This window comes from Meriones unguiculatus, chromosome 15 (genome assembly GCF_030254825.1).
Source record: "Meriones unguiculatus strain TT.TT164.6M chromosome 15, Bangor_MerUng_6.1, whole genome shotgun sequence".
In the NCBI taxonomy this organism is placed as follows: Eukaryota; Metazoa; Chordata; class Mammalia; order Rodentia; family Muridae; genus Meriones; species Meriones unguiculatus.
This window is the reverse complement of record NC_083362.1, coordinates 65692-92587: the sequence shown is the minus strand read 5'-3', so window position 1 is coordinate 92587 and position 26896 is coordinate 65692. Positions and strand designations below refer to the sequence as shown.

The 26896-nt window shown below is 50.0% G+C and overlaps 2 protein-coding genes across 4 annotated transcripts; one reads left to right on the top strand and one right to left on the bottom strand.

Moving 5' to 3' along the window:
• Nucleotides 1-1028: 1028 nt before the first annotated feature.
• Nucleotides 1029-18730, top strand: Orai2 (ORAI calcium release-activated calcium modulator 2). 3 transcript variants are annotated; one of them, XM_021651482.2, is made up of 4 exons: nucleotides 1312-1445; nucleotides 11196-11433; nucleotides 13745-14263; nucleotides 18639-18730. In XM_021651482.2, exons 2-4 carry the CDS (start codon nucleotides 11209-11211, stop codon nucleotides 18666-18668), a joined length of 774 nt encoding a protein of 257 aa, XP_021507157.2. In that variant the 5' UTR covers nucleotides 1312-1445; nucleotides 11196-11208; the 3' UTR covers nucleotides 18669-18730. The 3 variants fall into 3 exon arrangements, with proteins under 3 accessions (XP_060223875.1, XP_021507157.2, XP_060223874.1); XM_060367892.1 differs by lacking the exon at nucleotides 11196-11433 and having other exon boundaries at nucleotides 1029-1445; XM_060367891.1 differs by lacking the exons at nucleotides 1312-1445; nucleotides 18639-18730 and having other exon boundaries at nucleotides 13745-16214.
• Nucleotides 18731-20743: 2013 nt separating this feature from the next.
• Alkbh4 (alkB homolog 4, lysine demethylase) lies at nucleotides 20744-26835 on the bottom strand. The gene is made up of 3 exons (XM_021651498.2): nucleotides 26622-26835; nucleotides 22999-23196; nucleotides 20744-22173 (listed from the first exon to the last, which is right to left on the bottom strand). The coding sequence occupies exons 1-3, from the start codon at nucleotides 26739-26741 to the stop codon at nucleotides 21586-21588; spliced, it is 906 nt and encodes a 301-aa protein (XP_021507173.1). The 5' UTR covers nucleotides 26742-26835; the 3' UTR covers nucleotides 20744-21585.
• Between the last annotated feature and the right edge of the window lie 61 nt (nucleotides 26836-26896).

Genomic DNA, 26896 nt, shown 5'->3' with positions numbered 1-26896 from the left:
TTGATGACACACGGCTTGCTTCATTCTAAGGACAAAGCGAGCCAAAAAACACTAAGTGCCGTTGCTAGTGTTTGGTTAGCAAAGTGGCTCCTAAGAAGACTGGTAATTACAGTTGGCATTTCATTTTTGCCCAGGCATGCCAGATAATTGTGCTGGCGGTGCAGGAGCCTCACTGCCTGGAGCTGGGAAGTCGTACTCCAAAGCCTTCCTAATAACCGCAAGAAGAAAAATACCCTCGTTGAAAGCGTGTCATCCGTGATGCAACGGCTGGAGTTTACCAAGTGTCTCCTTCCTGTTTTCATTTACTCCAGCTTCAGGGTAACAAGCCTCCCGGCAGCTGCCTTGAGAGAACGTGGCTCCCTCAGGCTCAGGCCCTTCTGCAAACACAGGTGAAGATCCTGTGAGGCCACACTGCCAGGTGGGTCAGCACCAGAGAGGATGAGTTGGCCTCACCTGTCCTAATGGGACTGGAGTCGAAACTGATGTCAGCAACGTCTTTATGCTCCCGGTTGTCAGGAAACTTGAGCACCGGTGGAATTTTTCCTTCCTTTGGGTAAATGTGTCACAGTCCAATGCTATTGCGACAGATGGAAAAATCCTATATAGAGCGCGGAGCGGCCGCCTACCAGGCAAACGGGAAGCACTCTGAGGGGCTGTGAGGCACCCACTGCGGCGCTGAGGCGAACCCCTTGTTTTTCAGAGTTACTTAGTGTGTACTTCCTGCAGAGCCCGTTACTGTTTGAGTTTCTCGGTTGTAAAACCCCAGAGTTCACCAGAAAGGGCAGAAGGTGGCTGCAGCAGGGAGTGGAAGGGCGTGGCGCCACCCCTACCCCACAGTGTCCAAACTACCCTCTTCTGACTTCCATTAAGTGCTCAGAGCTCAGCAATTAGTGAGTGTCCCTTGCGCTCTGGTGTAAGGCACTATTTGCTCGGACCAAGAGCCACCCATTTGACCACAGTAGCTCTGTGTAAGGTGTCACTGCACAACCTGGGCAAACCAGGATGTGGCTAGCCAGGCTGAGCCTTTCTTGCACCTCTCTTCCCACCCTGCAACGCTCACGCCCTGTCCCCACCTCTCCACGCTGTGAAGACACAGATGCTGGGCATCACCGAGCTAGGAACGGCGCTCTCCCACGCTCTGGCCCACCCATCTGGACCCTACGGGGACTGCAAGCACTTTGCCGGGACGAAGACCCCGTAGATCTTGTGAGAGGGGTAGGTCCCCACCCAGCTCTTTAAGGTCACGTGGTCTGCGGCGGGCCCCACGGATGGGTCACGTGACGGCGGCGCAGGGTTGCCTAGGCAGCCGCTGCGGGCGGAAAGAGGGAGGGGGCCGGTCCTCCGCCCTGGCCGGGCCTCAGGGCCACCCGGCCGCGACACAGACGCCAGCCACGAGCCTGGAGCCGAGACCTGGAGCCAAACGCGCTGAGGGCTGGCCAGCCAGGGTGAGTGCTCCGCGGCGGTCGGTCTCGGGAGGCTCTGGAAGGGGGCAGGAGAGGATTCCCACCCCTACTTAAGGGGTGTAGGGAAATTGGGTCGGGGACACTGGACAGGAGGAGATTGAGCTTCTTCCTGGACAGGTATGGGATGGAGGGAGAGGAAGGGACAGGATGACCAAGAGGCAGAGAGGCGGCCCAATGACCCCAAACTCTTGACATCCTTGGTAGGGTGCAGTGTCAGAAGCTTTGGGCTGCCAGGTTCTGCAGTTGACTTCGCTAGAGTAAGGGACAGGAATGCAGGTGGCTGATTCTGGCAGGCCGCTGCCACCTCTCAGGCGCCTGGGTGACAAGAGACAGTTCCCGTGCCCCAGATGTTTAGAGGAAGTTAAAGCAGGCAGACTCCATAACCTGCTGCCTGGGACTGTCTGGAGTCCTGGCGGGAGACTGTCTAACAGTCTCACCATTTTTTGTTTGTTTTGTATTCTTTTTGTTTTTCTACAAGACCTCATTTTTCTTTCTACTGCTCCTTATTAAAAAAAAAATTTTTTTTGTCTGCTAGCAATATTAGAGCTGGTGCTGCCTGACAGTCATGTGGGTCCCATCTTGTCTCATTGCTCCCCCTCCAGCCTGGTCTGGGAACATGTAGGCCAGACTGTGTTCCTCCCCATGGGGCAAGTGTTGGTCCAAGATAGGGACCCCCAAGTGTAAGAGATGGAGCTGGTGGTACATGCCCATAATCCTAATACTGAGGCAAGACAATCCCAAGTTCCAAACCAGCCTGGGCTACACAGCAAGACCTTATCTCAAAACAAAACCAAAAATAGGAAGGGGGTCAGTAGGAAGCTGTAGATGTAACTCAATTAGTAGAATATTTTTGCCTAATGTGCAGGAAGCTCTGGGTTCAATTCTCAGTACCATGGAAACCATGTGATCCATGAAATCACAGTCCTTGGAGGCAGAGGCAGGAGAAGGAGAAGCATCAGCTGCCGCCGCTGAGTAGAGGTGGTGCATAACCCTTGACCGCAAGCAAAGGGAGGCAGATCTCTGCCTTTGACGCCAGCATGATCTACAGAGTGAATCCAGGACAGCCAGAGCTACACAGAGAAACCCTGTCTCCGAAAGCAAAAAGAAAAGAAGGTGGCTCTGAAGGTGGCTCTGAGCCTCCTGGGCTAATCACAATGGAAGGGTGGCATGTCTCCTTTAGGCCCATCTTTCTTCTTTTGTGGGAGAGGGGTTAAGACAGGGTTTCTCTGTGTAGCCTTGGCTGTCCTGGACTTACTTTGTAGACCAGGCTGGCCTCGAACTCACAGAGATCTGCCTGCCTCTGCCTCCCAGAGTGCTGGGATCACAGGCATGCACCACCTGCATCCAGCTCTTACAGGCCTATCTTAAGACTGAGCTGGAGGCAGACAGCTCCCAGCCTACTCCTCACCACTTCCTGGGCTAATTTTATATCCTAGCTCAGCTGCACTCTCACACTGGGACCCAGGGGCCTTCCTCATTTGTGATCCCCTGAAAAGGCAGCTTCTTAACCTCATGAATCCTTTTCTTCCTTTAATCCCCTGGGATTGGAGTCATGATCGTGAGCCACCATGTGGGTTCTGGGAATGGAACCTGGGTCCTCTTGAAGAGCAGCCAGTTCTCTTAACTACTGGGCCATCTCTCCAGCCCCTCCAGAAGCCATTTCACTGGGTGAAAGGTAGTCTAGCCCTGAGAGACTTGGCAGTGTCTGGCTATTCCCATCACATCTCCCGGCACTGTTGGCGACTGTCCAGCATCTCCCTACTTCTGTCTGCAGCTAGCCCCATGCTGCTGCCCCAACTCACAAGAATCTTCCATCTCCTTGTCCTTTAACCAACCAGCTTTCCTGTCCCACCTGCTAGAGGATGGCTTCCTAAACATGGCTTTATCCTCCTACCTCTCAGAACCCTCCATGTGGGCCGCATCTTGTCTTGAGTGGAGGTTCTGTTTTGGTTTTGTTTGATATTTTAATTTTATCTTTACATATATATATATATATGTGTGTGTGTGTGTGTGTTTACTTATATATGTGTGTGTCTGCTGTGTGGGGGGGTCATGTGCATGTGAGTGCAGGTGCCTGTGGAGGTCACAAGAGGGCGCCAGACATCCTGGAGCTAGACTTATAGGAAGTGTAAGCTGTCTCACTTGGATGCTGGAAACCTAACTCTGGTCCTCTGCAAGAATAGGATATGATTTTACCCCCGTGCCATCTCACCAGTACCCAAAGTATCTATTTATGCCAGCTGTCTTTTCTACCCATGTCTGTATGCACTAATGTGGGCCTGGGTGTGACAGGCAGCCACCCTTCTGTTTCCTGCCACTGAAGCAAGTAGCTAACTGAAGAAGCTGCTTGTCCTGCTTCCCTGTTGGGCAGTGAGTTCTTTGAAGGCGAGATTCTTTCTCTTGTGGGCTTTTGTTTGGTTTGGGTTTTCACCTCCTTCTACATGGGTTGGTCCTGGAAACCTGACTGGAGCAACAAGGGACAGACACATAAAAGGGACAGACACACAGACGTGGGTACAGAAAAGCTAGGATTAGTTGGGCCGTGTTCTGATGGAGCAGTACCAACCGCACAATAATGGGAACCTTGGTGAGTTTATTATGTGCAGCACAAGGAGAGGGGTGTCTTTGTAGGATGTCACTGTAGGGGGCAGACACATGTGTCTGTTGTCCCTCACCCTAGAAAAATCCCAAAGCTGCAGGACCTGGGAAGTGCCTGGCAACACTAACCTCTGAGTCCTCTGACACTGTGCCCTGGCAAGGGTGTCAGGGATTGCAGTCACCTGGATGACTGCACCATCTCCCAGGTTGCAGTCATCTGGATGAGGAAGCTGAAGATGCCAGTTTTTACACACTGTATAAATTACTCTACTTGGACCAGAGAAAGGCTTTGCCATGACTTGGAGCCTCACCTGGGGAAACACTTTGCCAATTCCCACGGTCTGAGGTCTTAGCCCTTAACTTCACTTGGGAACTTCATCAACTACTTACATACTCATGCAAGGCTCCCTTGGATCCCCATAATGTTTTGTTTGCTTAAGATTTTGGTTTTTGGTTTTTAAAACCCAGGCTGATCTTGAATTTATAGCAGAGGATGGCCTTAAAATCTTAATCTTCTTGCCTCCATTTTCCCAGTGCTGGGATTTCAGTTGTGCACCATTACCCCCAGTTTTATGCCATGTTGGGGATCCAGCCTAAGGCTAATTAAGCCTTTTACTTCTGAGCCACACCCCAGCCCCTCACTGGGGAATTCTAGGCAGGGGCTCTATCACTGAGCCACACCCCAGCCCCTCACTGGGGGGTTCTAGGCAGGGGCTACACCACTGAGCCACACCCCAGCCCCTCACTGGGGGATTCTAGGCAGGGGCTCTATCACTGAGCCACACCCCAGCCCCTCACTGGGGGACTCTAGGCAGGGGCTCTACCACTGAGCCACACCCCAGCCCCTCACTGGGAGATTCTAGGCAGGTGACCACTGAGCCACACCCCAGCCCCTCACTGGGGGATTCTAGGCAGGTGCTCTATCACTGAGCTATGCCCCCAGCCCTTTCTTCACCTTTGATGCTTTAAGCATCTATGTAATCTTGTGAGCATCTCTAGGTATGGGAGACCAAGAATTGTTTTTCATAGTTTTATCTCCCTCTCCCTCACCTTTTCCCTCTCTCTCTCTTACCTCCTCCAGACTTCAGACTTAGTTCTGTGCTATATGAGTAGAAAGAAAAGAAGTTCATTTCCAAACTGTGACATTGTTCTGCCATTTGAAACTAACTCAGGGAGTGTTGTGAGGTTTTTGTCTGAATCTCCTCCAAGGGAGGGGACAACTTGAAGTTGTGACTGTCCACAGTGCTGCTGGCTGCATGTATGAGTGTCATGTGACCCTAGTCCTCAAGTTGACACCCCTATAAACAGCCTCAGAAGCCAGGTATGGTAACACAGGCCTGTCATCCCACACTCAGGGAGAGAGATGGCCAGATCTTTGTGGTCTACATAGTAAGGTTCAGGCCAGCCAGAGTTAGTGAACCCTCTCTCTTACACATATGCAAAACAACAACAAGTGTGGGTGCACACTTTTAATCCCAGGACTCGGGAGGCAGAGGCAGGCAGATCTCTGAGTTCATGGACAGTCTGGTCCAGAGAGTAAGTTCCAGGATACCAAGGACTAACCCTGTCTTGAAAACCCAAAAATTAAAAATCCAACAAGTAAAGGTATTGTTGTCAATTGCTGTTCCTTAGAGGGACAAGAACACAGAACTGTTTCCTAGGGGCCCTTCTGGTTGACCAATAATAGCTGAGGTTCTGCAGCTCGCCTGAGAACAAGGAGGACAAGACAAAGGGATGCTTCCCAATGCTAGCTTTCTTTCTCGTCAATACCCCTTAGGTATTAACATGGGTGTGTTGAGGGGTCCTTCCTTCATTGCTGACCCTCACAAACACCCCACCCTCTTAGGGGACCATCCTAATGTTTCCTCTCTTAGTCTCCCTCTCTGAATCTATTTTGTTCGCTCTCTCTCTCTCTCTCTCTCTCTCTCTCATTTCTTTTCCTCTGTTTTTCCTCTCTTTTAAATTGCATTGTTTATTTTGGTTTATGCTACGACATCCCCGTCAGGGTCAGAGGACAACTTTCAGGAGTCGGTTCTCTCCTTCCCCTAAGTGGGTCCCAGGGATGGAACACTGGTCCTGGGTAGATGGCAAGCACCTTTACCCACTGAGTTAATCTCACTAGTGTGTGTACTTTCTCTTCCTTCTCCCCCCGCCCCCGAGCTTACCCACAAATCTCACTCTGCAGCCCACACTGGCCTGAAGCTCTTACTCCTCCTGACTCAGCCTCCACAGGCCTGTACCACAACCTGCCTGGCTACGCACTTTCTAACAGTCTTAGGTAAGCTTTCCGTGCGCTGGATGGCTCTGAACACAGGAGTTATTGTCTGATGTCAAGCTACCCACAGGGTGCCTTTGCTATGTAGGCTTGTCCTGAAGAGATTAATCGTCTGTATCCCACCTGCAGAGTGCTGCCACATGCTGCCCTGTTGGAAAAACCATGGCAGTCCTCACTTAGAATTAGTGGGGATTTGAGGTTAGAGTCACACATCTTTCTCTTTAAGATTTATTTTTATTATTTTAATTATGTGTGGCTATATGCACATGAATGCAAGTACCCACAGAGTTCTGGTTCCCCTGGAGCTGGGTTTACAGGCAGTTGTAAGCCGCCTGATGGGTATGCTGGTGGGACTCAAACTCAGGTCCTCAGAAAGAGCAGTATGTTCTCTTAACCACTGAGCCATCTCTCCAGTCCGGCTCATACAACTTAATAGATCACACCTGAGGTTCACTCCATGCCCTTGCAGACCCAAAGTCTACTAGGAGTGAGCCCAGAGCTCTTTGAACTATGTGTCTCTTTAAAGCATATACATTCGCTGTAGTGGTGCATGAGTTTAATTCCAGCTAATAGCTCTGATAGACAGATCTCTGTGGGTTGGAAGTTAGAGTGGTCTACATAGTGAGTTCCAGGGCAGCCGGGAACATAGAGAATAAAGCACGCTCATGTCCGCTGATGGTCTCCACATCTCCTCCACCTCCATTTTTTCTTCTCCCTCCTCTCTCTCTCTTCTCAATCCTTTCCCTTCACTTTTTTTTTGTGTTTTTTTGTTTTTTGAGACAGGATCTTGAGATGTAACTGTGGCCCAGCTCCTCCTCCTTTTTTTTTTTTTTTTTTTTTGGTTTTGGTTTTTGGAGACAGGGATTCTCTGTATGGCCTTGGCTGTCCTGGAATCACTCTGTAGACCAGGCTGGGCTCAAACTCACTGGAGATCTGCCTGCCTCTGCCTCCCCAAGTGACTCCCCAAGGGATTACAGGCGTGTGTTACTATGCCCGGCTCCAGCTCCTTCTCTTAAAACATGACTCTGTTACATTTCTTTATTTTGTATGTATCTGAAAGTGCACATTCCATAGTGCATTGTGAAGTCAGAGGACAACTTGTGGTATCCAGTTTTCTCCTCCTACAGTGTGGATTCCAGAGATCAAACTCTGCAGAGCCATCACTCTGGCCCTCACTTTGTCACTTTGATACAGGGTTTCCCTAATACAGACCAGTTCAGGAGCTAGAGAGATGGTTTTGTCGATAAAAGCACTTGTTTTGAAAGTAAGAGGAACCTGAGTTCAAATCCCCAGAATCTATTTAGAAACTGTAGTCCCAGCATTGTGGACGCTTGAGAGCCTGTCTCAAAAATTAAGGTGGAGAACTAGAAGAAAACACTCCTGATATCCTCTTCTTAAACACATACAACCATACTTCACAGCATAACTTTTTATCCTGCCTCAACTTACTCCCAATTTTCATTTTGCTCATGGTTTCCATTGCAGCTCAAATGTGTTCAACTTAGAAAATGAGTAGAGGTTTTACAGGTAACTTATCATGACTAAGATTAGATTTCAGAAGCTAGTAGCTGCTAAGAAATGTCTTACCCTCACATTGCAAGGATCTTTTTGTCTTCAGGACCTTGTGTTCAAGAGTCCAGCAAGTAGCCAGGCCTGATGGGCAAGCCTGCAATCCCACATATTCCAGAAACTGAGGCAGGACAATCAACCTGAGTAACTTATCAAAACTCTGTCTCAAAATACAAAGGAAAAAAAAAAAAAAAAAAGGAGTTGGGTGTGGTGGTACCTGTAATCCCAGCATTCAAGGAGGCAGAGACAGGTGGATCTCTGTGAGTTCAAGGTCAGCCTGGTCTACAAGTCCTAGTCCAGGACACCCAGACAAGTAGTCCAGGCTACACAGAAAAGCCCTGACTCAGAGAAAAAAAAAAAAAAAAAAAAAAGGAAATAGAGAACAGAAGGAGGAATGGAGATGGTTCAGTAAAGAGCACTGGCTGCTCTTCCAGAGGATCTGGTTTGTCCTGAGCACTCACATGATGGCTCATAGCCATCTGTTCTCCTCTGGCCTCCCATGGGCACCATGTATGCACATGGGACACAGACACACATGCTAGATAACATTCATGGGGGGGGTATTTGAGCAGAAAGTGTACCTCATGCTTGCCCCCAGTGAGGGGCTGAGGCAAAACTTAAGTGCAGCTCACTTACCTAGAATTTACCAAGAGTGATGTAGACTCTGGCTAAGCACTGTGCTGCAGGGCCCCCCCAACCCCTCCCCCCGATCTTTCTGAATATGGCAATTCCCTGTTCATTGTCAGAGGAGTCAGTGTGTACCTTCTGACAAACTTTAAGTTTCAGTCACTCAAAATAGGCTCCATCCTGATTATCAGGGGAAAAGTGGATCAGCTTCACAGAGCAAAAGCTCAGCTATGGCAGCACATGGCATTACACATCTGACCTGCCTCTTCTGCAAAGGGCCCTGTGTTCTGTCTTGCAGACTGCCATCAAGACCAGGCTCCATACCCAAGCCACCTTTGGGCTCCCTGCCTCTGCATTTGGATTTGGATTTGGAGGTCAAGCATGTAATTTGAGCAGTCAGTATGCTGAGGCAGGATCATGAGCTTGAGGCCAGACTAGCCTACATAGCAAGTCATTATCTCAAAACAGAACACAGGGCTGGGGAGCTATAAAGTGCTTGCCACGTAAGCATGGAGGCCTGAATCCAGTTTCCAGGATCCATGAAAAGCTGTGCAAGGAAGACTGGGTAGGTGGAGGCAGGGGGAATCCCTGGAACTGGACAGCCAATTTAGCCAAATCAGAGCACTGTAGATTCAATGAGAGACCCTTTCCCAAAAATACGGTGGAGCATGATTGAAGAAGACACCCAGTGTCAACCTCTGGCTTTTTTGTGCACATGTACCACACTCATTCACTTGTATACATACGCTAGTACACAGGCACACACACACACACACACACACACACACACACACACACTTCTAAGGTTTTGTTTTAAGATTTATCATTGCCTGCTCACCAGAAGAGGGTACCAGATCTCACTATAGAGCGTCCTGAGCCACCATGTGGTTGCTGGGAATTGAACTCAGGACCTTTGGAAGAACAGCCAGTGCTCTTAACCTTTGAGCCATCTCTCCAGCCCTAAGGTGTTTTTTTTAAACAAACAAACAAACAACAACAACAACAAGACAAGGATGCTGGTAATGTGATTCAGTTGGTAGTTATCTGTCATACCACCTCTTGACACTAAACCAGAATGATGGTGCCCAGGCCTTTGATCTGAGGCACTGAGGTGGTGGAAGCAGGAGGATCACGTTGCCATCATCATCCTCACCTCAGCTAGCTCCTGGCCCACCTAGTATCCACAAACCCCGTCTCAAAGCCATAGCTGGATGGTTTAGATCTTGGCTCCTTGGGGACTAGCAAGATGGCTCAGCAAGTGATAGTTTGATCCTAGGGAACTAGCAAGATGGCTCAGCAAGTGATAGTTTGATCCTAGGGAGCCACATGGCGGAAGGGGAGAACCAACTCCTGCAAGTTGTTGTTTGACTTCCAGATGCTGCAGGGGAGGGTGCACACATGTTCATGCTCTCAGCATGCACAGATTAAAACATAACAAAACATTTTAACAGGGTCTGGAGAGATGGCTCAGGGCCTTCAAGCTCTTCCTGCTCCTGTGAAGGACCCTTCATTCCCACACGGTGTCTCGTAGCCATTTGTGACTCCAGTTCCAGGGCCTCTGAACCCTCTTCTAGTGCCAGGCACACATGTGCTCATACATACTTGCAGAGAAAACACTCACATATGTTAGAGCCCACTGGCAGAGTTGAACAGTTCTTGAGTCAGGAGTGAGGACTGAAAGAAAATTAATAAACCAACACCATACACATGGCTTCCAGGAGAAACTAGTCACCCAGTTTATTCCAGTAATCCTTTTGTAAATCAGAGCAGAAGCACCTTAGCACAATGAAGGGTTCACAGAGAAGTCAGACTTGTTTACTTTGACCACCTGTCTGTGTGATCCTCAGACAAACAAAAGGTGTGAATTTGACAAGCATCCCACCTGCTGTCTCAAACAAAAGGAGGGAGACTTGGCAAAACATCCAGCTTGTCACTGACTCCAGTGAAGGCCAGGGTGAAAACAGCTCTTTCCACAGAGGCTCAATAAAAAAGCCGCCTGACAGACCAGCGGCTCCCCACATACATACATAAATCTTTGGTTTTGAGACAAGGTATTTCTGTGTAGCTCTGGCTGTCCTTGAACTCACTCTGTAGACCAGGCTGGCCTCGAATTCAGAGATCCTCCTGCCTCTGCCTCCCAAGTGCTAGAATTAAAGGTGTGCACCACCACAGCCTGGCTAGTAAATACCTTTTTGAGAAGGTAGACAAAATTAAAAACAAAGCATGGGGAGCTGGTAAGATGTCCCAGGCATTAAGAATGTTTGCTGTACAATCACAAGGAATAGAGTTCAGATCCCAGTATCCACCTAGCAAAGCCAAGCATCCTACGTACATCAGTAACTCCAGCTTTGAGCAGGGCAGAGCCAGAAGGAACACTGGTGCTTGCTGGATCCCAACTTAGTGGAGAGAAGGTGAGCCTTTAATTCAGAAAGAGACCCAAGGAATAGGCAGAATGATAGAAAAAGACACTTGATGCCGTCTTCTGGCCTCCACATGTACCTACACGTATGTGGATGCGCATGTGCGCACACACACACACACACACACACACACACACACACAAAGAAATAGTAATATGCCTTAAAAAAACCAAAACTATAGACTGGTTTTTGCACAAGAACCGTCTAAGATGCTCTAACAAGTCATGTCTCTCCCTCCCCCAGCCTAGGTCCCACCATGAGTGCAGAGCTCAATGTGCCCATGGACCCCACCACCCCTGCCTGCCCTGAGCCCGGCCACAAGGGTATGGATTACCGAGACTGGGTCCGACGCAGCTACTTGGAACTGGTCACCTCCAACCACCATTCAGTGCAGGCACTATCCTGGAGGAAGTTGTACCTGAGCAGGGCTAAGCTGAAAGCCTCCAGCCGGACCTCTGCCCTCCTCTCTGGCTTTGCCATGGTGAGTGTGGGGGAGGGGAGGCTGGGCAGGTAAAGCCCCAGCAAATGTGTTTCCTAAAGTCATGAAGTGCTCCAGGGAGCACTTCTTCTCCAGGCCACTTAGAGGAAGACAAACACAGCTCAGCAAGGTGCTTACCATGCAAACATGAGGACCTGGGCTCACTTCCCTAGGGCCTATCGTGGAAGGGGAGATCGAGTATGGAAGGTTGCTCCTCTGACCTTCACAGCATATGTGCACCCATGCTAAGACACACACCACACACATGGGCAATACACACATGCACACATACACAATAAATTGATTAATTTAAAGAAAAGCAAAGAGCTGGAAATATGGCTCAGCAGTTACAGTGTTTATAATGTAAGTTTCAGGACCAGGGTCCAGATCCCAGAAACCCATGTAAATGCAGGTGATCGTGGTGGTTGAGCTTCAGAGGTGGAGATAGATCCTTAGCAGAGGGGCTTGCAGGGCTAGCCAGACATCAGTGACTGTCTTGGAATGTTACGTAGACCAAACTGACCTCACAGACCCACCTGCCTCTGACTCCTGAGTGCTGGGATTAAACGCATGCCCACCTCACTGGACTTCAAGCTCAATTTGAAGGAGTGTGTATGAGACATTAGATGCTGCTGTTACTGTTGGAACTTGTTCTCTTTACCACAGACTTGTACAAAACTGCATTTTTCTGACATTGTTTTTGTTTTAGTTTTGGAAAGTCAAGACATTTTACAGGACTAATATGCTTATTTTCTCCCCTCCCCACACACACATCCTTTTTTTTTTTTTTTAATTTTCAGGCAGGACCTTACTATGTAGACAGGTTGTCTTTGAACTCACTATGTAGATTGGGTTGGCCTCCAGCTCAGAGATCCTCCTACCTTTGCCTCCCTAGTGTTTGGATTAAAGGAACACATCACAACTCTCAGCTTCTTTTCTCTCATCACCCCTGTGTGTCTGTGTGTGTGTGTGTGTGTCTATGTATGTCTGCATCTATGTGTCTGTGTGTGTGGTGCTCATGATAGAGCCCAGCACTGCCAGGCAAGTGCTGTACCCCTGAGCCATACCCCCAGCCAGATGGTTCCCTTTGTTTGTGAGGCGCAGGGCTTGGAATTCACTCCCATCAGCAGCTGTTGTTTTTGGATCCAGGCCTTGAGACCATTTGGCTCACCAAACTTTGGAAGACTTTATAGTATCTCACCCAAAGAAATACTCACCCAAACGAAAGCTTAAGCCACTTGCAAGGTTTCCAGACAGGTTCTGTGAATGATCAAACAGGGAGTGTGTATTCTGGAGATGGGGAGGGAGAGGTCTAGACTTCATGGCAGCCTGGAGTACATCAACAGGCTGGCCTGGAAGGGAGGCCTAGGTCATCCAGGTGGCCCAGATACTGCGTGACCTCAGCTTGGCTATGGCAGCCATGCTTCATAGTAATAATTCATTTCTACTCTGAAACTCCTCTAGTACTGGCAAGTGCTTCTGGAGGCAACTTGGAGATACATTTAGGAAGCATCCTGGTGTCTTTCGCATCTCCTCTGGAAGTTTCCTCTAGTGGGTTATTATAGCTCACCAAGAAATGTCCAGGGGGAGATAGGAAACAACCTGAATATTCAGTGAAGAGGCAAAGGCAGAGTCAGGGCCAGCAGGTAAAGACATTTGCTGCCAAGCCTGATGGCCTAGGTTCAATCCTTGGAACACACATTGTAGAAGGGAGAGAATTGACTCCTGAAAGTTTTCCTCTGACCCCCACATGCATGGTGTAGCGGTCACACACATGCATGTGCACACGCTTGCAAGCACTGGTGATCTATGGCCACCTTAGAGGTCTCCATACAAATACGGAGAAGCATGGCTCCTGGCTTGCCTTCCTCTGGAAGCAGGCACAAACTACATGCTCTGGGCTTTGTGTCCTCCCTTTTATTATTTATTTACTTATTTATTTTTGAAGTGTTAGAGATCCATACATATGCTAGACAAGACCCATATATCTCTGAGCCACACACCAGCCCCTCTCTGGGTGATTATAGGCAGGGGCTCTACCACTGAACCACATTCCAGCTTTTAACCATCTTTGTTTCCAATCTTAGAGTCCTCTGATTAAAAAAAAAAATTACACACACACACACACACATATCCCCAAACCAGAACAACAAAAACTCCAACCCCAATAGAATCCCCTAGTGAGGGGCTGGGGGTGTGTTTCAGCAATGCAGCCCTTGCCCAGCATGCCCAATCCCCCCTACTATACCCAACTGATGGCCATGGTGGGATGCATCCCTGCCCACCTGACCCAACACCCCTGCTGTGCCCACAGGTGGCCATGGTGGAGGTGCAGCTGGAGACACAGTACCAGTACCCACAGCCCCTGCTCATCGCCTTCAGCGCCTGCACCACGGTGCTGGTGGCCGTGCACCTCTTTGCCCTGCTCATCAGCACATGTATCCTGCCCAACGTGGAGGCTGTGAGCAACATCCACAACCTCAACTCCATCAGCGAGTCACCGCACGAACGCATGCATCCCTACATCGAGCTTGCCTGGGGCTTCTCTACTGTCCTGGGCATCCTGCTCTTCCTGGCTGAGGTGGTACTGCTCTGCTGGATCAAGTTCCTCCCAGTGGATGCCAGGGGCGAGCCGGGCTCACACAGCCACACGGGCTGGCAGGCCGCACTGGTGTCCACCATCATCATGGTACCTGTGGGTCTCATCTTCGTGGTCTTCACCATCCACTTCTACCGTTCCCTGGTGCGGCATAAGACAGAACGCCACAACCGCGAGATCGAGGAGCTGCACAAGCTTAAGGTGCAGCTGGACGGACACGAGAGAAGCCTGCAGGTAGTGTGAACAGCACAGCCTGCAGGGGAGTGGGGCCCCTTGGGCGGTGCCAGCCACCACACAGCTGGTTGGAGTAGCCAAGGGGCTGCCAGACAAACTCTGGCTGCATGAGAACGCCATGGCATCACAAGAGCCACATCGGGGATTGCTAAGCAGACGCTCAGATGCTGCCCTGATAACTCCACACTCCTGTCCTCGCATGAATAAGGGTCTAAGGAATGAGAATGCCAACTGTTCCATCAGAGGCCAGAGGAAGAAACATGGTCACAGTTGTACGGCCCTAGGGACTACAACTAGGGACTTCCTGGGTCCCAGCATACCAGAGTTCACGGTAGATCTCAGATTGGCAAGGCCTGTTGGGGTGTTGGAGCTCAGTTGGTGGAGTGCTTGCCCAGGGTGTTGAAAGGCCTAGCACTACCTAAGCCAGGGGTGGTCATCCCAGTTTCATCCCAGGACTAGGGAGGTGGAGGAAGGAGGACCAAGAGTCCAAAGTTGTCTGTCCTTTGCTACATGGTGAGTTTGAGGCTACGTGAGACACCATCAAACACAAGCACATGTGTGCACGCTAGCACGGGCATCCACCCACCCACCCACACAATAGGCTGTTGGAAAGTGCATAGGTGGACCCAGGGTAGCATGGCTTGTGATAACAGGGATGTGGTGACCAGTGTACAGCTCAGCTTGGTGCTTCACTCTTGGGGACCATCACTGGGTGTTCAGGATCCCAGGGCACAAGCAGCTCAACAAGGGTAACAGATACTGTTTTTAGAACCAGAGTTTCCTGGTCTTAGAGAGATGAGCAAGTGTGGGAAGCCTGGCAGGACTAAGGAGAAATGTCTTAGAGCCCAGCACCATAGGCAGACTGAGGTTAGAGATGGTGACACCCACATACCACTGGCAGCAGATTCCACATGCAGAGATGTCGACCTCTTAGCCACAAGAAGAGCCTGAGCCAGCCCCCTCGCCCCCACCCCCACTCTTGTGGACTGTGTCAGCACAGGCAGGGACACCATCTCAGAGACCAGCCAGCTCAGCCACTACCCCCCATTCCCTCACTGCCTGTGGTCCTCAGATGTTGAGAGGATAAACTAGAGGGACTTCCTGTTTCAGCAGCGCGGTTAGCCTGGCCTGTGGGGGGGGCAGGGGCCTACCCCAGCCTAATACAGGAAGCTATTCCCTGTGATGAGCCTGATCAACTGCCAAGGCCAGGACTTTCAACGCAGGTCCCTGCCCCGTGTTTACACAGCTTTGCATGAGTTTGGCATGGCCACTGTGGGCATCTGGCCACCCAGCTGGTGTTGTCACCCATACCCTGAGGTACAGCGCTAACTTGCGTGGGAGCTGCTGGGACACAGTGCTTACCTATTTCTGCAATATTACCCAAATGATTGCTGGGTTCCCATGAGCACCACTTCTGTTTCTTACAAATTTTTTTTTTTTGGAGTCTGGATTTGGTGCCATGGGATCCTGGAGTTCCACCCCACCGCTGCTGCCACCAACGGCCCTCTGCCCCTGTGAAGTCTCTGGAAATGGGACACAACCGAGTACAACCTTCAACACTCAGAGGGCCCTGGGGAGCCTTGTGGACAGTCTTCCTTGTAAACTGTGACATCTGTGGGGAGCCAGGTCACAGTGTCCCGTGAACCCAGGAAAACGCCCTCTGTCTTTCAAAGGGTGTGTCTCTTAAGCACCTCCTCACACCCCTGCAGACATCTGTCTTGAGACCCCTTGAGTCTCAGACCTGTATGCTTTCCTAGGGTCTTTTGAGAAGGTCAGCCCAGCACCTGGGGAGGCAGAGGCAGAGGCAGGTGGATCTCTGTGTGTTCAAGGCCAGCCTGGTCTATAAAGTGAGTCCAGGACAGCCAAGGCTACACAGAGAAACCCTGTCTTGAAAAAAAAAATAAAAACAAAAACACAATGCTAGAATCATGGGTGGACAAGATGGCTCAGTGGGTAAGGGCACTTGCCACCAATCCTGAAAACCTGAGTTCAGTCCCCATCCTCTGACCCATGCACAAATAAACACAATAAGAAAAATAATTTAATGTTAGAATCACTGTAAGATGGCACTGTCCCAGCAGGGAAAAGACAGGTGTGGCCTTTTGGAATGAGTAGCTGCCCACTCCAGAGCAACTTTTGAAACACCATGTTGGACCAAGGATATAGCTCAGTTGGTCATGTGTTTGCCTAGCATTTGATAACTAGGACCATAGAACCCAAATATGGCTGGATGCACCTGTAATCCCAGCATTTGGGAGGTAGAGGCAGGTGGATCAGGAGTGCAAGGTCATAATGAGTTCAAGGCCTGGGACAGACAGACTGTTATCAGAAAAAAACGAAGGAGGTGGGGTTCAGGGTCTCTGCAAATGGCCTAGCAGTTGGTAGTGCCTACTGCTCTCGCTGAGGGCCAGAGTTCATTTCCAGCACCACATAGGGCAGCTCACAACTGCCCATAACTCAAGTTCCAGAGGATCCAACGCCCTCTCCTGGCCTCTGCAGGCATTCACACACGTATATATATACACATATAAAATAAAAGGGGGTTCCTGTTGGACGTTGGACCAATCCTTCTACCCATTATCTGAGGCCATTTGATGCCTCAGCTCATGGCATGCCCAGCACTTAGTGCGGTGTGTAAGCCCAGTGCTGAGGCATGGGACAGCCATCTGTGTGTGATTGGAGCCGACTGCCCATGAGGTCACCCATGGGCAGGAGTCGCAGGGCCATCCCAGAACTCTGTCAGGACCTGGAAGATAAGCTCTCACTGTGAACAGTGGCAGAAGCCAGCAGGCTGAAGGCCAGAAGTTCAGTTTCTGTAGGCATAACCTAATTTTGAATCTTGTTCTAACCGCAGCCACGTGGCTAGAACCACTGTGGGCCCCTATGGGGCTGGCACAGGCTTGTCCTAATTTCCTCTCTCCAAGATTCAGCCCTTCCTGGTGCTCAAGGGACCAGTGTCCTCAGACACACCAAGGCCCTTCCCAACATGACATGCGGGCTCCCCATACCCTTGATTACAAGGTCTCCAAGTCCAAGTGTTTCTATTTAAGAAGCTGCAAAGGCAGAAGTGTCTTCCAGGAAGGTCTATTGAGAATAAACTACAGGGGCCCGAAAGGCTCAAGACTGACTATGCCACCATTTCTGCAGGACACTGTGTAGATAACTCCTTCACTGTGTGTGGAGTTTTTAGCAGTTGCCCTGGATTGAGCTGAATAAACTGGTAAAGCTTTTCAAGTCTGTGCTCTTGAGAAGGATGTACCATGCTTCAGGGGATACAACCCCTTGCCCGCCATCCTGCTGACCCTCAGCCCCAATAGGAGAGCCCTTTATCTGAAGCCTATGCATTGCCTTGTATTGCCAGTCACTGCCTCACATGGGCACAGTGGACATGGGACCTTCTAGGATGGGCAGGCAGGCTGCTGGGACCCAGGCATACTTTGAGTGAGGTCCCTGCCAACCAGACCCCTGAGAGAATCTTAGGATTGGCCTCGGATGCCTTTTCCTGGTTTCCTTTCTGAAGGGGGGAAGGGAAAGGGCAGAACCCTTTCCCTGGACAGGGTCAGGTGGATCCCATAGTCTTCTGGAAGGAGCTCCTGAGGTGTCGGTATCTGTCCCTGTAGCTATGGTCTGAGGTCACCCACTGTGACCACCAACCAACAAGACACTCTAGACACTCGATTTGAAAAAGATGCCCAGACAGATAAGCCCCTCCTAGGAAAGATTTTCTTCCTGGGTGAATACATTCATGTCTCTGTGTGTGCATGTGTACCTGATGTGGAGGCCAGAGGTTAACTTTAGGTGCCACTCTTCAGACATCTTTAGTTGAGACACAGTGTCTCACTTGCCTGGGAACTGGACAGTTATGTTAATTTGGGGGTCAGGGAAGCCCAGGGATCTTCCTGTTCCTCCCAGTACTAGGAAAAGTATGTGCCACCAACTAGTTTTTGTTTTGTTATTTTTTGTTTTTTCCAAGACAGCATTTTTCTGTGTAGCCTTGGCTGTCCTGGACTTGCTTTGTAGACCAAGCTGGCCTTGAACTCACATCAATCTGCCTGCCTCTGCCTCCCTGAGCGATGGGATTAAAGGTGTGTGCCACCGTGCCTGTGTATGGGTTTGTTTTTTGAATTTTTTTTATGTGGAGATGCAGTTCATGCCCTCATTGTCACTTTACTGACAGAGCAACCTTCCCAGCACCTCCTAGGGACAATTTCTGTCCTTTAACCATAAGAATTAGTGATCAATGGGGGAGGCCCAGCCCATTGTGGGTGGGGTCACCCTGGGCTGGCACCAGGTCCTGGGTTCTATAAGAAGCAGGCTGAGCGAGCCAGGGGAAACAAGGCAGTAAGCAGCACCACTCCATGGCTTCTGCCTACAGGTTCCTGTCCTGCTTGAGGTCCTGTCCTGACTTCCTTGGGCGATGAACAATGATGTGCAAGTGTAAGCTGAATAAACCCTTTACTCCCCAACTTGCTTTTTGATCATGGTGTTTCATTACAGCAATAGAAATCCTAAGACAGTAATGATCTAGGATTTCAGCCCAGAGGCTTCTGGGAGTCAGGTGTGCAAAGCATATGGAGCAAAGTTCCACAGGCTGCAAGGCTGCTGGAAAGGACCTGGACTCAGTATATAGCCAGCCAAGTTGTGCCAGGCTTGAGCAGGTCAACACTTAAAATGAAAGTGACAGGATCTCACTGTCTCTCAGGCTGGCCTGGAAGTTACCATCCTCCTGCTTCTGCCTCCCAAGTGTTGGGATCTTATGTGTGTGCCCCTACCCCTGGTAGGCAGTCCTTCTTATTCTGAATGGGAAGCCATAAGAGACTGCCTACAGAGCATCAGAATTGGTGGCCTAGTCCACAGGACCCAGACCGGGTCCTGAGCTTGAGAAATCCTGCTGAAGAGACACGTGGATGAAGGTTTAAGGTACCAGTAAGTACAAGTGTGCGGTCACAGTCACTCCCTCTCTGTGGTGGCTGATGGAGGCCAGGCTTTCTGAAGCACATAAGATCCTGATGCCTCAGAGTCACCCATGATTTAGCATACAGCCTAATGCCTAATGTGAACAGCCATGGTGTTGATAGTGTGATAACTCATTCAAGGCTCCCTCCTCAGGGCCTCACTACATACAAGATAAGCAGTCTATTACTGTTTGGCCATGGTGCCTCAGACCCTGGCACAGACTTCCTAGATAGTTCCCAACTCTCAGATATTTCTGAGAGGGATCAGAAAGAGCAGACTGGCTGGGGCTGGAGAGATGGCTCTGTAGTTAGGAGCACTGGCTGCCCTCCCAGAGAGGCCAGGGCTTGAGTCAAAGCACCTACAAGAAAGCTCACAACCATATGTCACTCCAGGCCCAGGGACTCCAGTGCCCTCTTCTGGGCTTCATGAGTACTGCACACACATGGTGCACAAGCACATGCATGCAAAGCACATGTAAAATATAATTTCTAAGCTAAAAATATGAAATTAAGACAGAGGCTGGGGAGTTGGGCTCAGTCAGACCTGAGTTATACTGCCATAGCCCACTGAGTTGGATATGGGGGCATCCCAGACAGGTGGGTTCCTGCGCTCAGTACCAGCCAGCCCAGAATACATGGATCGTTCCAGGCAAATGACAGACCCTATCTTACAAACAAAATGCATGGCACCTGAACAACAGTAGCTGAGGGGCTAGTGACATGAATCAGTGGGTAAAGGTCTTTGCTGCCAAGGCTAATGACCAGAGTTCAAGTCCCAGAGCCAACATGAGGAAAGGAGAAACCTGACTCCCTCCAATGGGTCTCTGACCTTCTCCTGCATACCACATAACACAAATACACCAGGATAAATAAATGAATGCAATAAAGAATGGGAGACCTCTGGCCTCCAGATGCAGGCGTACAGCAAAGGCAGGGTACCCACATATGTATGCAACCTGTACAGGACACAACCCCCCAAAAATTGACATCATAAAAACAACCCAACCCAGGGCTGATTGTGACCCTTCCCTGGGCATGTAGGACAGTATGTTGTGTCTACAAAGCCTTGAGATACAGGGCTGTCATGCAGGCCAGCCCATCCACCGTGGCCTGCTCTCTCTGTCCTCCATACATGTGCTATGGTAGAGCAGAGCTGTGTCCTGCTCCCATAACTAAATAATAATGTAATTTTAAAAATTAAGTTCAATCCCTGGGACCTACATAGTCAGAATTTGAGGCCAGTTTGGGCTACAATGAAGAGCTTATCTCAAAAAAAGGAAGAACGAATGAATGAATGAATGAAAGAGAAAAGGGTTTGGGCATGGTGGGATGGTATATATTTTTAACCCAAGCACTCACTCAGAGGTTGAGGCAGAGGGATATCTTCTGAGTTCAGAGCCAGCCTGGTCTACAAAGCAAGTTCCAAGGCTACTCAGTGAGACCCTGTCTTAAAACAAAAGACAAAATAATTACAACTACCTCCCACAGAGATGGGGAAAGGAAAAAAAATCATTTCATACCAAGGTTTTTCTTCTATTATAAACTTTATCAGAGGGGGTGGCGATCGGAGGACAACTGGCAGGAACTGGTGTGCTCCTTCCACCATGTGGCTTCCAGAGACTGATTCAGGCCGTCAGGCTTGTTGGCAAGCGCCTCTACCCACTGAGATCTACTTGTCTCAGGTACTAAGGTTTTTAAAGACTTAATCCCAGGCCCATCAGAACCAGCTCTGGGCAAGGTGTGTGATGGTGTTCATGACATCGGAGGTCAGGTGGCTCCTCAGAAAACCTAGTGAGTGTCACCTCTGCACCTGAGGCAGGAGGATCAGGAGTTCAAAGCCAGGCTACATGGTAAGTTCCAGGCCAAGTCTGGTCCACGTGAGACCTTGTCTCAAAAAACCCCAACAGGGGAGGGTTACAGCTCAGCTGGCAGAGCACTTGCTTAGCAAGCAGGAAGCCCTGGGTTCCATCCCAGCATGCTGGTACACGCTGGCAACCCCAGCATTCAGGAGGAAGAGGCAGGAGGATCAGGAGTTCAAAGTCATCCTGGGCTATATAGGAAGTTCAAGGCCAGTCTAGGCCAGAGACCTTGTCTCAAAAAGAAAAGAGAAACAAAATAGTCTTGATAAAACTAGGTCTGGCAGTGCAGGCCTGTACTTCCAGAACTTTGGAAGTGGAAGTAGGAAAAAAAATCATGAGTTCAAAGTTATCCTTGGCTACAGATCAGTTCAAGGCTAGCCTAGGCTACAGGAGATATTGTCTCAAAAATATCCAATGAATCTAATGAGTTGTGGGTAGACCTCCTCAGTGTTAGCTCCCCTGACGGCCATGCTTGAGCCAGGCTTCCCAGCCAGGCTCTGGGAGGGGCTCACACCGGCCTCCCCTGGAAGGAGAGTGCAGCCTGCAGCAGCTCCTGCCCCACTTCTTCCTGTTGCCCTCCAGGCAGGAATGCCCCGGACAGCTCCCTGAAGGTGATGCAGACTCGTCGGGCCTTGATGTGTCTGCGGTGGATGGCATGTGTCCACTGGTGCCGTGCGGGCCCTGTGAGCATCAGCAGGGAGCGGCAGGGTACGGAGATGGCTACCTCCACCTCCTGGCAGGAGACAGTCCTACTAGGCGTCATGATGTTGCCCTTAGAAGTATCAGGTCCAACAGAGGGGTCTGAGGAGAGGAGCAGGCTGCCAGGGGCCTCACTGGCCATGGAAACCACTGTGGCTGACAGGAGGTTGAGGGTCACCAGCCGCTCACCCCACAGCCAGGCGTCATCCAGGTGGGGGTCAATGGCGGAGCCCCGCTCAGGGCTATAATCCAGATTACACTGTTCCACAGGCTGGAAGTCCTCCAGCCCCGGGTAAAGGCCCATTCTCTGGACTACCTTCTGGCTAAAGCTGGGGAGACCCTGGAAGCCCGCCATCCTCAGCTTCTGCTTCCGAAAATTGACTTTCGGGCCATAGTCCTGGAGTGGGGACAGAAAGGAATGGAGAAGTAGCTCAGTTTAAGAAATGCCAACCACTAACCGGGCATGCTGCATATGCGTAATCCCAGTATCCAGGAAGCTGAGGCAGGAGGACCACCTAGACTGGACTATAGAGTAAGACCTTGTCTTCAGAAAAAAGGAGAAAAATGTCAGCGTAGTAGCACCTATAACCCAGCATTTGTGAAGGACAGAGGGTTGGAAGTTAACCTTCATAGTAAGTTTAAGACCAGTTCTGAGACCTGGGTGGGGTGGGGGCTTCTTGGAGGGAGAAGGGACAGGTGGAATATAAGGTGGGGTGGATAAAGGAACAAGGTCCCCATACAAGCTGCACAGTCTATCCTAAGGGTCGGGGCAAAGTGGGCAGGGTGAATGGCTGGAGTAATCCCAGCAAAGGAAACTGCTTCAAGGGGACTCTAACTGGCTGATGTGGCCAAAGCTCTAACTAAACACTGCAGTGCCAGGAACAATGGGTGAAGGGTACCGTTGATGCTTCTGCAGGAACAAAGTTGTGGAAGTTGGGTGAGGGGGAGATAATAAGGGAGGGAGAGATGGGTGGGGCACTGTGGTCCCTTCAAGGCACATCAGGAGTCCCACAGGGATGTGATGAGAATGGGTGGTGCCTGGCAGCCTCCAGCAGCCATGCTGGATGGAGAGCCCTATCTAGAACTTACCATCTCTCCAGCAATGAGACAGCTCTATAGAGATGGTGGCAGCTCTGACTGATGAGGAAGTCCACACCCCCTGTAACTGGCCATCCACTTCCCACTGTAGTTAGCCTCTTGGCCCAGCTCAAGGCCACCGTACCTGTTTCCTTCTTCCAGACTGAGAGAGCTTCCACGGGTCATTGTCCATCAGACGCACCATCTCAGCCTCTTCCTCTGGGGTCACAAAGCCCTTGATCAGTGTCACTCCTGGGAAGGGGAAGGCCCAACCCTCAAAGTCAGAGTCCTCAGCCCCCATGGCCCAGCCTGTGTCCGGGCAGTAAAGGAAATGATATTTTTTCTGTAAAAGACAGAGATGGAGCAGATGGCTCAGTTAGTGACAGTCTTACCTTGTAAGCACAAGGACTTGAGTTCCAGCCCCCCAAATCTACCAGAAAAAAGTCATGGGGTTGTCATGGATGCCTGCAACTCCAGAGCTGGGGAGGCAGAGATGAGATGATCAAGGAAAAGCTAGACTGGCCTCTTGGTCAATTCTAGGCCAGTAAGAGACCCTCTCTCAAAAACCAAGGTAGGCACCTGAGGTTATTCTCTGCCCTCCGCTGCACACTTGCACCTGCACATACGGATGCTCCAAACAGAAGCACCCTAGAGCCACCAAAGACCCACAATACCCACATGTGCCCTAGACTTCCAGGAGCCTCTGGCTTCTGGGGTTCTGATGCTCTTCTTCCAAGCTGAAGCCACTTGGAGATATTTCAGGAGTCCCTGGGGCAAGGCAGACTGAACCTAGCCCCAGGCCTAAAGCCTTCTGAAGCAAGCCTGAGTTCTTTGTTCTCTAAGGAAATGGCCCTAGGCTGGGATGTGGGCCCTATTCCTTTGGCACTGTATGCATCTGACCCCTCAGGGTCAAGAGCATGAAAGGATAGGAGGCTGCATCATAGGCTAATGGTAAGGCTGTGGTCCAGGTGGCCAGAATTTGGGATGTGCTTATTGGAAGCCACAGGTGTGTATCTTCCTTAGCCCTCTGAGGCTGAGAGGTGCAGCAGCATAAACGCCTTCAAAAGGGGTCAGCTGAGATCTACTTGTCTCAGGTACTAAGGTTTTTAAAGACTGAATCCCAAGCCCATCAGAACCAGCTCTGGGCAAGGTGTGTGATGGTGTTCATGACATCGGAGGTCAGGTGGCTCCGATGTCAAACGTGGGGGTCAAAAGGGCTAGAGAGATGGCTCAACAGTTAAGAACACTGGTTGCTCTTCCAGAGGACCTGGGTTCAATTACCAGCACCTACATGACAGCTCACAACTGTCTATGACTCCAGTTTTTGGAGATCTGATACCGTCACATAGGCATACATGCAGGTAAAACGCTAATGCACATAAAGGAGTACATAAATATTTAAAAGGGGGAGGGGTCAACAGAGGCTGTAGTTCAGATGGTACGGTGCTTAGCATTTTGAAGCCCTGTGTTTCATCCCCAGCACTGCAAAAAACATGCATGGTGGTAGAGGGCTGTAATCCTGGTATTCAGGAGGTAGAGGCAGGTTGATGAGTTCATGGTCATCTTTCACTATAAGGCTCAGCTTGAGGTTAAGGCCAGCTTGGGCTACAAGAGACCCATGGAACTGAGAGCCTAGCACATTAGGAAAGCACTCTACCACTGAGCCACATCCCAAGCCCAAGTTCCTTGAATCTTCAAGTTCTTTATTTCAAATTGCCTTTTTTTGTTTGTTTGTTTGGTTATGTGTGTGGCAATGTACATGTGAATGCAGGTACCCTGCGAGGCACCTCGGAGCTGGAGCTGAAGGCAGATGTGATTCACCTGACTTGGGTGCTGGGAACCAAACTTAGGTCCTCTGCAAGAGCAGTATGTGTTCTTAACTGTTGATGCAACTCTCCAGCCCCACCCACACTGGGGAATTCTAGGGATTCTATACCTCCAGACCACGCCCTCAGCCAGCCATAAATTCTTTCCTTTAGCAGGCTAATCCCTGTGCAGCTCATGTCAGAATTTCCTTCCTTTCTAAGGCTACTTAACAATCTACTGTATGGATAGCCAAGATTTTTTATTTATTCATTAGTTTATTGTTTACCTCTATTTCCTTTGTTCTTTTGAGATGGGGTCTTATTTAGTCTGGTTTTAAACTTGCTATGTATCTGAGGCTATCTTTGGACTCCCACAGGCCAGTACCACCAAGGTCCACTCATCAATTAACCACTTGGTAGTTTGGTCGCTGTGAATGCTGCTATGACCCAGACATGGTGACACAGCTGTTGAATGGGCCAACACATGCCTGAAATCTTAGCATACAGAACGGGGGTCCTGGGTCTCTAACTAAAGAAAGGAACTAAAACAAAACAACTTTCTTTTGCATATAGACCCAGGAACATGTCAGATCGTATGGTCAGTCTGTGTGAAAGGCACCCGACACTGTCTTCCACAAGATGTTGGGCATTAGAGAGACTCCTATTAGGTTCCCAGCTCCCTCTTCCAAGCATCCTTCTAAAACTTAAGTTCTTTTCAAAACCCTTCAGAACATATCTAGGCTGTGCAGTGAGCACACCAGGCTTTCTGTGCTCTTAGTTGTCTCCTCACTCACGCACTCCAGGCCCCCACTCAATCATTCCCCTGGCTACCCACCCCAGAAACTTGCTATAGTGCTGCCCGGGCCATACAAATGCTCTGAGGTTATTTTTCATTCATTCAGCCATTGCCCATTTTGGTGGAAGGTGTTAGTCATGGCCACCAAAGGGCTAAAAGGGAAACATTTCAACATTTTTCCTGGCCCACCCCTCTCCTGACCTAGTACTACCCTGTAAGACAGATTTGTTTGGTTTTAGTTTGGTTTTTCGAGACAGGGTTTTTCTGTGTAGCTTTCAATGTCCTGGAACTAGCTCTATAGACCAGGCTGGCTTCCAACTCACAGAGATCCACCTGCTTCTGACTCCAGAGTGCTGAGATTAGAGGGGTGTGCCACCGCACAGCTGTAAAGCTGATTTTTTTTTTCCTTTTTTTCTGTGTAGCCTTGGCTGTCCTGGACTGGCTTTATAGACCTGGCTGGCCTAAAACTCAAAGATACACCTGCCTCTGCCTCCGGAATGCTGAGAGTAAAGACGTGCGCCACCACGCTCAGCAATGTAAAGCTGATTCTCACAAACAACATCTTCGGTAGGTTTTTTTTTTTTTTTTTTTTTTTTTCTGTTGTTGCTGTTTTCCCCTCCCCCAAATGAAAGCCTACACTGGCTTAAGTCATTCATTCCCTGCTGTCTTTCTTCCCTGGCTTTCAAAAGGATTTCCAATACAGCCGGCCTAGTATTCACCACTCCTTACCATTTCCATGTAGTCTCCCTTGTGCTCCGGAAGCCCACCCACAACCAGACCCCTAAGTCCAAGTTTGTTGCCACCCCCACCCCCAACAAAGTCCAAGAAGTGATGTGTTATATAGCCGCTTCCCTACTTCCCTAAAAAGCACTCACTCTTTAAATTTGCTGTGTGGCTGAGGTTGGCTTAAACTGAGTCCCCTTACTCTTTGCCTTTCAAATTCAGGGGTCTCGCGTGCACCAGCACTCCCCACTCTTCTATTTATCAGCTGACCGCCCTTGGGAAGCGTTCACCTTTTTGGTTATTGTGAATATCGAAGCTATGAGCTCTCCAAGTAACTCCCCTACCGCGAGCTTTGATCTCCGCAAGTATCACAGGCAAGCTGGGACTCAGTTTCCCATTAAAAGGAATAGATTTTCTAAATACGACTCTTTTCCCAGGCGGTACCTGAGGGGTGAGCTGCCAGGGCGGGTCCCTCTGGAGTTGTCTCTCGCAGATAAGACAGGTCCGGATGCCCTTGCAGCCGCACTCCTGCGAACGTGAAACTTCAGTCGATGCCGCTGCCATAGCGCCCTACGAGTACCTAGAGCGCAAGCGTGAGGCGCCGGGGCCGCTGGGAGTTGAAGTCTTCGCACGCGGAAGTAGGAGGCAAGGCTTGAGGCCGGCGTTCAGCTTCCTTCCGGTCGCCGCGGACTCTCAGAGCGTTTGCTGTGTGCCACTCC

What these genes read in the sequence shown, in the direction of transcription:
- Orai2 (XM_021651482.2), top strand. Translation starts at nt 11,209, where the DNA reads ATGAGTGCAGAGCTCAATGTGCCCATGGACCCCACCACCCCTGCCTGC. An exon ending in TCCTCTCTGGCTTTGCCATG is followed by an intron (nt 11,434 to 13,744) that starts GTGAGTGTGGGG and finishes CTGTGCCCACAG; the next exon opens with GTGGCCATGGTGGAGGTGCA. An exon ending in GACACGAGAGAAGCCTGCAG is followed by an intron (nt 14,264 to 18,638) that starts GTAGTGTGAACA and finishes TTCTGCCTACAG; the next exon opens with GTTCCTGTCCTGCTTGAGGT.
- Alkbh4 (XM_021651498.2), bottom strand. Translation starts at nt 26,741, where the DNA reads ATGGCAGCGGCATCGACTGAAGTTTCACGTTCGCAGGAGTGCGGCTGC. An exon ending in CCTGGCAGCTCACCCCTCAG is followed by an intron (nt 23,197 to 26,621) that starts GTACCGCCTGGG and finishes TGTCTTTTACAG; the next exon opens with AAAAAATATCATTTCCTTTA. An exon ending in AGTCTGGAAGAAGGAAACAG is followed by an intron (nt 22,174 to 22,998) that starts GTACGGTGGCCT and finishes TCCCCACTCCAG; the next exon opens with GACTATGGCCCGAAAGTCAA.